This window comes from Heteronotia binoei, chromosome 14, assembly GCF_032191835.1.
Source record: "Heteronotia binoei isolate CCM8104 ecotype False Entrance Well chromosome 14, APGP_CSIRO_Hbin_v1, whole genome shotgun sequence".
NCBI classification, from domain to species: domain Eukaryota; kingdom Metazoa; phylum Chordata; class Lepidosauria; order Squamata; family Gekkonidae; genus Heteronotia; species Heteronotia binoei.
The window spans coordinates 1,231,355-1,244,520 of NC_083236.1; the positions used below are offsets into that span (position 1 = coordinate 1,231,355).

Genomic DNA, 13,166 nt, shown 5'->3' on the forward strand with positions numbered 1-13,166 from the left:
CAAGAGAACTTGGAGTCCGCTAAAGAGGTGTACAAAAAACAATACAAGTCACATGTGCCCGCTTGGGACTTCAAAGTGGGGGATTCAGTGTTCATGTCAACAAAAAACCTACCATTGAATCAGCCCTCCAAAAAATTGGCTTATCAATATCTAGGCCCCTTTAAAATCAAACAGGTGATTAACAAGGTGACTGTAGAGTTGGAATTACCAAATATGTTTAGTGAAGTACACCCTGTCTTTCATTACAGTCTGCTGCGAAGAGACCCCGATGGTTCTCTTTGGCACCCTTGACCGACAGCTCCGCATCCTATCCAGATTGGGAATCAGAGTCACCATGAGGTCCAAGAGATTCTAGACTCCAAAATGAAACAGGGGACATTATATTACTTGATCAAATGGAAACACTTCCCTCCTAGTGAAAATGAATGGGTGGCACAAAAGGATATATTAGCCCCAGATCTGGTCAATAAGTTTCACAGAAAGTTCCCTCAAAGACCGAGGGGTTGAATTTGGGGAAGGCAATATGTCAAGCATGGCTAATTCTGATCAATAACTAATGGTTTTAGGGCCTGACTAAAAGCAGACCTGGGTAAGATCCCAGAGAACCCAATGTTGTTAGTTTATTATTCTTTCCTGGCCCTTCTCTTGCTTTATGACTGTTAATTAGAGGGAACAAAGCAATCAGCACCTTCCCATGAATTCTCCTCCGGAAGGATGAGCCATCTGGGCATTGCAAGGCCGAATGCCTGATAACGCCCTGGGAATGTATATAGTTTTGATATTCTATGTGTGAACACTCCCCTGCTTCCCCCCCCATAGGAATCCCTTTGAAGTGAGTCTTAAAAGTTGTGTATCAATGTATCAGTTTCATCCTTCTCAAGCAACGGCTCGAGCCAAAGCATCGGTCTATCAATAAACGTAGTCTTTGTATCAACTTCGACTCGTCATTGAACCCGCATACTTGACACCTAGTAGTTACCTTAGCTGCTTAATGTGACAACCAAGGTCGTGGGCTGGAGGAGATAGTGCGCCTGGAACGCCGTATTAGGGGGAGGGAGTTTGGGATTGCCCGCCAAAATTGCCCGCTGCTTCTTGCCGCGCTTTGCTTGAATTGATAACAGCCCACCAAGGGTATATATGATGTGCCTTTGAGCTGTGATGTTAGTTTCAGCAAACCGTTGTATTGCCTTATGATGCTTGGAATAAATGTCTGAGTTAATCACCTGTGTGTTCCTTGACTCTGGGATCTGACATCTTCTCCGTTAACAAGGGGATTAAAACAGGGTGATTTAGCAGGATAACTGAAACAGGGACCAAAAGCAGCTGAGGGGATCATCCAGTAAGCCTGTTGTGGTGGAATGGAGGAATGCAGAAGAAAGCAAGCAAGCAAGCAAGGAAACCAGAACAAAGAAGGTCCTGATAGACACAGCAACCAAGCAAAGCTCACCTAACGGTTTGGGAAGAGCCCGGCCCGGCTTCAAGACTCTTTGAAAAAGGGACTGAGGGAAGGGACTGAATACTAGTATGGGGAGTATTGTTAAGTGTACTCTAGAGTAAACTTGGAGGCCCAGGGCCAAGGAGGAATCAGGTAGAGTGATCAACAGCCTTAATGCTGTACTGGTCTGAGGCCCTTTGTTTCCATCCAGTCACACTGGATAAGAGCAGAAGGGAAATAGAGGAAGATCTACTGTTAAGAAAATCACTGCTGTGAAATAGTTAGGAAGCTGACTATGAAATAGTTTTTCATTATAACATTGCTCCAGCTGTTGAAGGGCACCTGGTATCTTCCGTGAACTGCGGTAAACAAAGGATACAACACAATTTTTTTAAAGCAAAAAAACCCTGTGATTTTTTTAAAAGTATGTCAAAGTATTACTAAAAGTATTACTAAATAATGCTAGAAAAATGAAGGCATTACGTAATGGAAAGATGGGAGTGCTTTTTAGCAATGACAGCAAAGTTAACAAACTTCTGAAGAAATTCAAAAGCAAATGTGATTAGTAGCCTCTTACGAAAACAAAATAAACGTAAGAGATTGTTGCAAGTGAGGTAGAGAGAACAATTTCCATGGCTCTGTCCACTGGTTAAGCAGCCAAAGTTGACACTGAGTGATGATGAGGTTTCTTAGAAGTTTTAGGATCTGAGGATGAATTCGAGGAGTGCCTCTTGGGTTTGTCCAGCTTATGCTTCTGTAAAACTGAAACCGATGAAGCAGCCAACGCAGATGAATCTCCCTTTTGAGGTTGGGAAGGTGGTGAAGATTTAGAGCCCAAATCACCAATCATTGTGGGGGAAAGCGAGGTTTTAAGGAGGTAACTGCCTAGCCCAGCGGCTCCATTTTTCCGTGCCTGTTTGCTGAAGTTAGTACAGTGAATGCAGGTATCTAGGTGGTGGGACTCCCTGAGGCAAAACAAACAATGCAAGTGTCCACCGGACAGAGGGCTTTTAGCCCCACACCTTTTGTGCTTTTTAAAAGTGATTTTTCCTTCCATATGCTCACAGGTGGACATATAAGGGAAGGAAGGTGGGGCTATATTGTGGCTAATGATAACAACAAAGACAAAGGAACAATTTTTTAAAAAAGAAAACAGATGAATAACAATACCAATTGAAGAAACCAAAGAACTTGGTTATAAGATGGCAAGGCTGAGGTATTTAGGAGAGGAACACAGTGAAGTAGGTCTATCCTGAGTGGGGGTTAAGAAGAAACTGAGAGTGAGGGGCACTTCCTCTCGCTGTCAGAACTTGTAACTTTTATGTATGCTGAGTCTAATATGATTGGCCTAACTGACTCCATGTTGGAAAGGCCCACTAACCTAATGCCTTTGCCTTGCAATTACTAACCCCAATGCTTTGCATTTCAAACAAACTGTAACCACTGAAGTGTAACAGATAGGCTCTGGGAAACATCTGCAGGTGCCCTTTGAAGCTAGCCTGCCAGAGCCAAACAGCGGGGTTCCTTCCTCTGCCTTGGAGATAAGGGACCCTGGGAACAGACAACTGTCTCTGTAAGTGTGAGAAAGAGTTTTATTGTTTCTGCTACAATAGTATAAAGAATGCACTGATAACTGGTCCAGTTATCAGAGTCAATTTGCTCCTTCCATGAATGCAGTTCTCAATAAACGCCTCAACTTTTGATACAAAGTAATGCGTCTTATTTGAAGTTCTCAAGTTCTGATAACTCGCTCCAGACATGCTCCCCAGAGTGAGAGGAAAAGTGCGTCAAAAAAGCCTGAGGCTAGTAACTGAAGTCTCTGAGGTAGGGTTCATGGCTGAGCACAATACGCATGTGTGGGAATGCACAGAGACCACAATGAAGGGGATCTGCTATCTGTCAAGTCTGCTGTATTGTTAGTAACATGTTGTCTAACTCTGGTTCAGAAGCAAGGGATTCTGGGCTCTCACTGAACACCGAATGCTGCTAGCTAACTCTCCTCCCCCCCCCTCCTCATAGCTATGCCTTTGTTGTGTACTCTGCTTTGAAATGCTGATATGTGAATAAGATAGTGCAGCCTTCTCAAGCTGGGTGTCTGTGGGAGTGTTAAGCGCCAAGGCCTTGGCTTGGGAACGAGGGAGTAACATCCTAGTGCGAAAATATACTGCATAGAGTGCCCCGCCCGTAGGAATCCTTTGATCTATATCTTAAATGCTTGGTTAATGTCTATGTACCCCAGTCCTTCAATCTCTATCATGGTCTTCAGTTCTGCTTTCAATAAACTAGTAACTTTGTTTCAACCAAAGACTCGTTACTGAATCCAGCCGACTTGACATTTTGAAGGACTCCCTATCTTGGAGTTCAACCTTTCCGGCAACTGAAAAGGCGATGTCCGATCAGCCTCCGGACAACGGAGAACTCCCAACCAGAACGGAGGGGGCCGAGACACCCTGGCACATTCATACTGGCAGAAGGACCGCGGCTCCCCCGCCCCCAGTTCTAGTTGGTGGTTACCCCCCGGCAATACCAGCCGAGGACCTCGACCACGTTGATGGACCAGGCACCGATCTGCCGAGAGGCAATCATGACCCGCCACACCAAGCGGGTTCAGCTGGCCGAAGCAGCGGCTGCCAACCCGGGCAAGCCGGAGGAAGGGGCCGAGGCGACCGTAACCCAAGTCCCGGGCAGCGGAAGCGAAGGCGCGGAGTGTGGGGAGGAGGACGGGGGGCCGAAGCCCAAGGACCCGCACGACGAGGACTACCAGATGTTCCGGTCGATGGTCCGCCGCGAGGTCGACGGAGCAGTGAAGGATCTCAAGGACCAACTGCAGACCCTGACCGCCCAGCTGGGGAGAGCGTTGGGGGTGACCGGGACCCGCCAGCAGCAGCCGGCGCCGGCGGGGCCGGCCGAGCCAACCCCCCCCGTCGCCCCAGCGGCACCCCAAGCGCCGGCGGCCCCCGCCCCGGTCAGACAGCGAGACCTGGGGGGGGGGGCGGGAGCTGGATGCAACTTTCGACGGGGATCCGGAGGAAGTAAACTATTTTGCGATCCAAGCGAATAGCTACATGTACTATTGGGGAGACCTGTTCCCCAATGAGGTGAGCCGAGTGGACTATTTGGGGTCGAAGCTGCGGGGCGCTGCTAAAAAGTGGTACGTGAGCCTGTGTGAGATCAACAGCCCACTCCTGCACTTCGTGAACACGTTCGTGCAAGCTCTACTGACCCAGTACGAGGACCCCCTGCAGGAAGCCAGAGCGCTTTCGGCGCTGCGGAACATGAAGCAGGGGGCCCGATCCATCCGGGAGTACGCGGCGGATTTCCAGGCTAACGCTGCTCGGGCCCGGAATTGGAACGAGGTGATGAAGATTGAACACTTCACCAACGGGCTGAACCCTAGCATCCTGGACCGGGCGCTCACCCAGACCCGTCCAGACACGCTAGTGGGGTGGATCCAGCTCGTGGGGGAGGTGGAAACCAACCTGAAGAGGGTGGCAATGCTGCGACAAGCACTAGCGGCCGGCAAAGGTGCACCCAAAACCACCCCCGGGAAGGTCGAGCCTCCCAAAGCCAAGAAACAGCCAGCGACCGCCCCGGCGGGACCTCACTGATGCTTCCGTTGCGGCGACCCTAACCACCTTGCTTCCAACTGCCGCCCGCAGGGACCGCCCCGACGATGGGGTCGACCAGGCAAAGTACCCAGGGTCCGAAGAAACCCCCTGGCCGCCCTAAGGACGCGGCGAAGAGCAGCGCTCTGATGGTGCAAGAGGAACTACAGGAGGAGGAGGTTCGCCTCTCCGCCGAACTAGCCGACCTTGCCTGGGAAGAGGAGCCGGCGGGAAACGACGCCGACCTGCTCTGAACGGTGCCAGCCAGCAGGTCGATCGGGAGAAGGCACCACTAACGGTGAGAACCATGGGACGACTGTACTTTGTGATGGTGAAACTACTGAACCCAAAGCTGAAAAGATTTCTACAGATTTGAGCCCTCGTAGACTCGGGGTGTAACCGAGAACTGATCTCCCCCAAGGTGGTTAAGGCCCTGGGACTAGAGCGCTCGCAGCTTCCCCACCCCATGCTGTTTGAGCAGATGGACGAGTCAGTGATGGGGGGGGGAGCCCTGTACGCAGGAAACAGAACCATACCCCATGGGGATTGAGGGCCATTGGGATCTGGAGACTTTCGTCATTGCCCCGGCCTGCGGCTACCTGGTGGTGTTGGGGGTGGGGTGGTTGGAGAGACACGAGCCCCTCATTCGCTGGAAGGCGCAAACCATCCGGTTCCCCAACCCCGATTGTGGCGAGCGCCCGCCGCCCGGGAGAGGGCGTGCGTCCTAGTGGAGGAGGTGCACCAGGTCCCGAGCGCCTATCGAGACCTGATGGAAGTGTTTAGTGAACGGGAAGCCAACCAATTACCCCCCCACCGGAACACGGACTGTGCCATAGAACTGATCCCCGGGGAGAGCCTCCCCCAGGCCAAACTCTACCAGATGGGGTGGGCCGAGAAAAAGGAACTGCGAAAATTCCTAGACCTGAACTTGGAGAGGGGTTTCATCAGACCCGCAACGGCGCCCCATGCAGCCCCAGTGCTGTTTAGGAAGAAGAAGGACAATACGCTTAGGCTTTGCACTGATTTTCGCGGGATAAATGCGATTTCAATGTCCAACGCTTACCCCATCCCCCTGATCAAGGACTTGTTGAGCACGGTGGCGGGGGGGAAGATCTTCACAAAACTTGACTTGAGAGATGCATACTTTCGAGCGCGCATCAAAGAGGGGGATGAGTGGAAGACGGTGTTCAACACCCCGATGGGACATTTTGAGTACCTAGTCATGCCATTTGGGTTGCAGGGGGCGCCTGGAGTGTTCATGAACTTTATAAATGATGTGTTGAGAAAATTTTTGTACAAAGGGGTGGTGGTGTACCTGGATGACTTCATTATTTACTCCCAGGATGAGCAGTCCCATGTAAAATTGGTGAGGGAGGTACTAACCACCCTGCTGGAGCACCAGCTGTACGTCAAACTGTCTAAATGCGAGTTTCACCGCACAGAATTAGACTACCTCGGGTTCCGTGTGTCCAAAGATGGCCTAGCCATGGACCCCACTAAGGTGCAAGTGGTAGTAGAGTGGGCCCCCCCGAGGACACGTAGACAGCTCCAATCTTTCATCGGATTCGCAAATTTTTACAGAGGGTTCATTGAGGGGTTCGCCCAAATTGCCCTGCCCCTGACAGACCTCCTCAAAACAAAAGGGAAGGGGGAGGACGCTAAGCGACCCGGGGCCAAGCTGAACTGGACGCCCGCTTGCCAGGCGGCTTTCGACCGACTCAAGCAACTGTTTACTAGCGAGCCGGTCCTAAGTCACCCAGACGAGCTCAAGGGCTTCGTGGTCCAATGCGACGTCTCCGATGTCGCCGTAGGAGCCATTCTCATGCAGAGGGATGGGGAAGGGAAACTGCGACCCTGTGCCTACATTTCAAAAAAATTCTCAGACGAACAGAGAAATTGGTCAGTGTGGGACAAAGAAGCTTTTGCAGTCATGTTTGCCCTAAAAACCTGGCGGTCGTGGCTAGAGGGGGCCAGAGTGCCATTTTAGATATGGACAGATCACAAAAATCTCGAGGCACTCACTGGGAAAAGACAGCTAAGCGAGAAGCAGATCAGGTGGGCAGGGTTCTTTTCCAAGTTCGATTTCACTCTGAAACACATCCCGGAGACCCGTAACTTCTTGGCCCATGCCTTGTCCAGGCTCCCACAACACGAGAGTCAGAGGGAAGAGGTGGTTGACTCGTTAATATCCTCCACGCAAGTGGCGGCCATGGTCACTACCCGCTCGCAGAAAAGGAGAGAGCTGGACGGGCTCAGCCGTGAGCGCATCGCCTTGGAGACCGAAAGGGAGGGAGGTGGGCGGCCTGAGGGGGTGCAGAAGGGAAAAGATGGTCTGTGGTATAAGGGGGAGAAACTATACATCCCGATTACCCTGAGAAAAGAAATCTTACAACTATGCCATTCATCTAAATTGGCCGGGCACTTTGGCTATGTAAAAACCTTGCACTTAGTAAACCGGCAGTTTTGGTGGCCACTCCTTAGGAAGGATGTGTCGGAATTCGTAACCAGCTGCCCGATATGCATAATGGCAAAAAAGAGAGGGGGGAAGCCCCCTGGCCTGCTACAACCACTAGAAACAGCCAAGCGCCCCTGGGCCATTGTGTCTATGGACTTTATAGTAGAGCTTCCTTCACGGGGGAAAACAGTCATTTTAGTGGTAGTAGAAACGTTTTCCAAGCAGGCTCATTTCATCCCCTGTGCTCAACTACCCACCGCCAAGAAACTGGCCACCCTATTCTTTGATCACGTGGCCAAACTCCACTCAATTCCAGACAAGGTTATTAGTGACCGGGGGCCTCAGTTCGTTGCCACCTTTTGGCGGGAGTTCTGCAAACTGTTAGGAATGGAGCAGGGGTTAAGCTCAGCATACCACCCCCAGACGGACGGACAGACGGAGAGAGTGAACGGGGTGCTGGAAAAGTATTTGCGATGCTTTGTGAGCCAACGCCAGTCCGACTGGGTAGACCTCCTCCCTTTTGCAGAATATGCCTATAACAACAGTACTCACAGTTCCACTAAAGCCTCCCCCTTCTCCACAGTGTTTGGGTATGAGGGAAAACCGATCCCGATGCTGCCGGGGGGGGGGGGAGATCCAGGGACGGGCTCTGCCTTCGAGAAGTGGTGGCAGGGACCTAGCCAGTGCTGGCCAGCTATCCAGGAAAACTTAAAAATAGCAAAAGAGGCTTACAAGAGGCAATACGACAAGTCTCATGTGCCAGTCTGGGAGCTAAAAGTTGGGGACTCAGTATACCTGTCAACGAAAAATCTACCCCTCTCCCAACCATCCAGGAAGCTGGTTTTTAAGTTCGTGGGGCCCTTTAAGATCAAGCGGGTCATTAACCCAGTAACGGTGGAATTAGATTTGCCTCCGGCTCTTGGTAAAATCCAACCTGTATTTCATTGCAGCTTACTTCGTCGAAGCCCAAACTCGACCGATTGGCACCAATCAGAGTCACCGAAACACAGTTCCGAAACACAGAGCCATAATCAGGAGCAACCTCGAGCCCGCACCGTAGGGGGGGCTTAGGGGGGGCAGTATGTCAAGTCTGCTGTATTGTTAGTAACATGTTGTCTAACTCTGGTTCAGAAGCAAGGGATTCTGGGCTCTCACTGAACACCGAATGCTGCTAGCTAACTCTCCTCCCCCCCTCCTCTTAGCTATGCCTTTGTTGTGTACTCTGCTTTGAAATGCTGATATGTGAATAAGATAGTGCAGCCTTCTCAAGCTGGGTGTCTGTGGGAGTGTTAAGCGCCAAGGCCTTGGCTTGGGAACGAGGGAGTAACATCCTAGTGCGAAAATATACTGCATAGAGTGCCCCGCCCGTAGGAATCCTTTGATCTATACCTTAAATGCTTGGTTAATGTCTATGTACCCCAGTCCTTCAATCTCTATCACGGTCTTCAGTTCTGCTTTCAATAAACTAGTAACTTTGTTTCAATCAAAGACTCGTTATTGAATCCAGCCGACTTGACACTATCTTGGATGATTCTCACCAACAGGGAAGAACTGCTTAATGATGTGCAAGCAGAGGGCATCCTGGTTAGTGGTGACCATTTGATTTTGGAATTCTCAGTCTTGGGAAGGGAAAAACTGTATGTAGTCAGATATATAACTTGGACTTCAGGAAAACAAATTTTGAGAACCTTAAGAGTTATGCTGGGTAAAATCTCATGGCCAGCATTACTTAAGGAGAACACAATTCAAGAGGGGTGAGATGTCTTAAAAGTGAAATACTGAAGGCACAATTACAAAGGATTCCTATGAGAAGGAAAACTGGGAGGAGCCGAAAGAAGCTGAGTTAGAACATAAGAACATAAGAGAAGCCATGTTAGATCAGGCCAATGGCCCATCCAGTCCAACATTCTGTGTCACACAGCGGCCAAATATAGCTCCATAAACAGCTCTCGAAAGACATGAGAAATAAAAAGACTCATTTAGGGAATGGAAAGAGGGTCTTATAACCAAAGATGAATATAAATAAATACTCAGTGCTTGTAGAGAAAGAGTTAGGAAAGCTAAAGCTCATTTAGGGAAGTTCGAAAAGCTAAAGCTAGCGAGAGATGCTAAAAACAACCAAAAAGGGTTCTTATGTTCAAAGTAAGAAAAAGAGCAAGAGCTACTGTGGGGACAGGAAAGTGGAATTGTGACAGGTGATGAAGAGAGGGCAGAACTGCTCAATTCCTACTTTTCCTCAGTCTTCTCTTCTAAGGGAAAAGGTGCTTAACGTGGCAAAAACAGAACAAATAATGAGGGAAGGGAGTTGAACCTAGGATCAGCATTGGGGTACTACAAAAACAACTAGTTCTTTAAACGAAATGAGGTCCTCAGGGCCAGAGGATCCAAGGGTACTAAAAGAATTCTGAGCCTCTGGCCATTATTTTTGAGAATTCTTGAAGAACAGGAGAGGTGTTGGAAGACTGGAGATGGGCAAATATTGTCCCCATCTTCAAGAAGAGGAAAAAAGAGAATTTGGTTAAAGTACCAACCTGTCAGCTTGACATCGATACCTGGGAAAGTTTTAGAACAAATAGTCAGTCTTGAGCATTTAAAAAGAATGGCTGTGATCACTAAGATCGAGCACAGGTTTCTCAAGAACAAGTCTTGTCAGACTAACCATATATCTTTTTTTTTTTTTTTAAGTAGTACCTTGCTGGATCAAGGAAATGCTGCAGACATTATCTTGATTTCATTAAGGCTTTGGATAAGGTTCCACATAATATTCTTGTTGACAAGTTGGTAAACAAGGGTAAATCTAACGTTCTGCATTTAGGTAGGAAAAATCCAATGCATCATTATAGGATGGTGGAGACCTGTCTTGGCAGTAGTATGTGCAAAAAGGATCTAGGGGTCTTAGTGGACCACACACTGAACATGAGTCACCAGTGTGAGGCAGTGGCTAAAAAGACAAATGTGAGTTTGGGCTGTATTGACAGAACTATTGCGCCCAGATTATGTGAAGTGATGGCATTACTTTGCTCTGGTTAGACCTCACCTAGAACATTGTGTTCAGTTTTGGGTACCAGAATTTTAGGAAGATATCGACAAGCTGGAACATGTCCAGAGGAGGGTGATGAAGATGGTGAGGGATCTGGAGACCAAGCCCTATTAGGAAAGGTTGAAGGAGCAAGGTATATTTATCCTGGAGAGGAGACATGATAACCAAGTACTTGAAGGGCTGTCATACAGAAGATGGCGTAGAATTGTGTTCTGTTGCCCCAGAAGGTCAGACCAGAACCAATGGGTTGAAATTAAATCAAAGAGTTTTTCGCAAAACATTAGGAAGAACTTCCTCAGAGTTAGAGTGGTTCTTTAGTGGAAAAGGCTTCCTTGGGAGGTGGTGGACTCTCCTTCCTTGAAGATTTTTAAACAGAGGCTAGACAACCATCTGACAACAATGCTGATTCTGTGCATTAGGCAGATCATGAGAAGGAGGGCAGGAAGGGTTGCATCAGTGCTTACTTCTTATGGTTCTTTCTTACATGCCCAGGAAAATACTGATTGACACTTTGGGGTCAGTCAGCAATTTTTCTCCAGGTCAGTTTGGCATCCTAGAGGTTTTTATCATCTTTGGGGCATGGAGCAGGGCGTCACTGGGGATGTATATGTCTATGGGAGGTATTTGTGAATTTCTTGCACTGTGCAGGGGATTGGACTAGATGACCCCGGAGGTCCCTTCCAACTCTATATTCTAAGAGTCTATGATTCTAGAGTACAAAAGAATTGTTATATCATCTAGACAAACAATCACAAAGACTAGTATGTTTCCAGAACAGACACTCTTCAGAACACATCATACATACTTGGCATTACCCAGTAAAAAGAGGATTCAGTCACGAACTATCAGTGAATTGCATTCAATTATAAAAAATGTGAATTGTTAAAATTTTTAATCATTTTAACTGACAACTCAATTTTGATGTACACTCACTCGTCTGCCAGCATTTCTGACAATTTCCACGATGGCAAGGTTCTTCACATCTATGCATACCACAATTGAGCTTGCGTCCACATATTAAAGAACATTTGTGCTCCTTATCCTGTAATAATAACAATTATTATGTTTGCAAACAACAATATCTGCTGTGAAGAAATGCATTTCTCCACATCTGCTAAAAAAAGATGTTGAAAGCTATACTAAACCACTTCTTTATCAGAAGTGCCTGGGTTCTCCCACCTTTAGTGAATGAAAGTAAAAGGAAATGTTCCATGAATATTGATAAATAGCAATGCAAGCACCAGTCAGTGCTCAACCAGATTGACCATAAGAAATGACAGAAAATAAACCTAAATACTATGCTGTCTCAACAACTACTACTAATACTACAGTTGGATAATCTTGTTAATAAAGAATTGTTACATTATACCACACATGTGAGTTCTGGGTCATGCATTCTAGACTCCTGCAGACTGAATGGAAATATCTAGTTGGTTGGAGCCAAAAAACTACAAGCGGAACTTGATAGATGGAAGAGATCTTCCCCGCCCTCCTATTTTCAATGCAGTTCCCTTTGCTCTTTACAAAGCCACCCGATAGTGGCAGGAGCTTCATGAATAGCATGTAATTGGGGACAGGGGATCTGCAGTGGCTATTGGCAACTCTTCAATATAATAATAATAAAGCATTAAAAAATTCAAGGAATTAATCAGTTTCTTTTATAATGTTATATGAACTTACCACACAGCACATTTCACTACATTTATGTCGTCCACATGACAGTTTCTTGTTGCATCTCTTGTCACACAAAAAAGTAGCTACAGCTGCAAGGGAGAAACCACATTTTAAATCGTATCTTGAAATGAAAATGAAAATCCATAACATACATAAAAAGTTATTTCACAAATTCTAGTAAGCAGGTATGTTATCATTCAATGTAGATAATGCAGGTATGTTATCATTCAAGGCAGAGGGGCCCCCCTCACCTCTGCAGTGTATTTCAACTACAGCCCAGTAGCACCTGCTGCTTTCTCTGGAAGGCTTATTTCAGCCATTCAGCATATGGACTAACAGGTGGATGTGAGCCAGAAAACTGGATCCATATGGGGCTCCTTGTGACCAAACAGAAATATGTGAATAAAGGTTCAATCCTTACAAAGAGTAATGAAGGGAAGCCTCAGCTGACTGTACAGAAGTGGTGACCATGGGAAATGTAGCTGATGTCCAGATATTGTACATGCTTCTTTCTCAAAAGTGTGTTAATATACAACAAGCAGCTTACAAGTATTTACCTTGTAGATAGATCTCAGAGTATAGCTGTGCATCCACAGTGTTCCAATGTATTTCTTTTAGAACAGTGTATCAGAATAATGTTTTTTTGTGTTGACATGCTCAAATGAGGGATGTGGGCTGTTTGTCTCATTACATATACTAACCCACCTTCCACTATACTTTAATGCACCCTGTTTTTCTAAGGGCTAACTTATATTATTTCTCTTTTAGAACAGTGTATCAGAATATTTGGGAGTTTTGTTTTTTTGTATTAACATACTCAAATGGGGGATTTTGGCTGTTTGTCTTATTGCATATACCAATCCATCCTATGGCAAACTATAAGGATGTTGCATCCATTCTATTATATGGGCCCTATTATATTAATCTCTTGAGAAACCATGCCCTCTGTTTAAACTA

General features: G+C 47.1%; 1 protein-coding gene across 3 annotated transcripts in view; it reads right to left on the reverse strand.

Annotated features, from left to right (window-relative positions):
- NFX1 (nuclear transcription factor, X-box binding 1) overlaps nucleotides 1-13,166 on the reverse strand; it is a 441,461-nt gene that overhangs the window by 387,944 nt on the left and 40,351 nt on the right. For all 3 annotated transcript variants that reach the window (XM_060254053.1, XM_060254054.1, XM_060254052.1), the window contains exons 12-13: nucleotides 12,216-12,298; nucleotides 11,469-11,577 (exon numbers count right to left, since the gene is read on the reverse strand). In XM_060254053.1, the coding sequence (XP_060110036.1) occupies nucleotides 11,469-11,577; nucleotides 12,216-12,298 (192 nt within the window). The remainder of the gene's footprint in view (nucleotides 1-11,468; nucleotides 11,578-12,215; nucleotides 12,299-13,166) is intronic.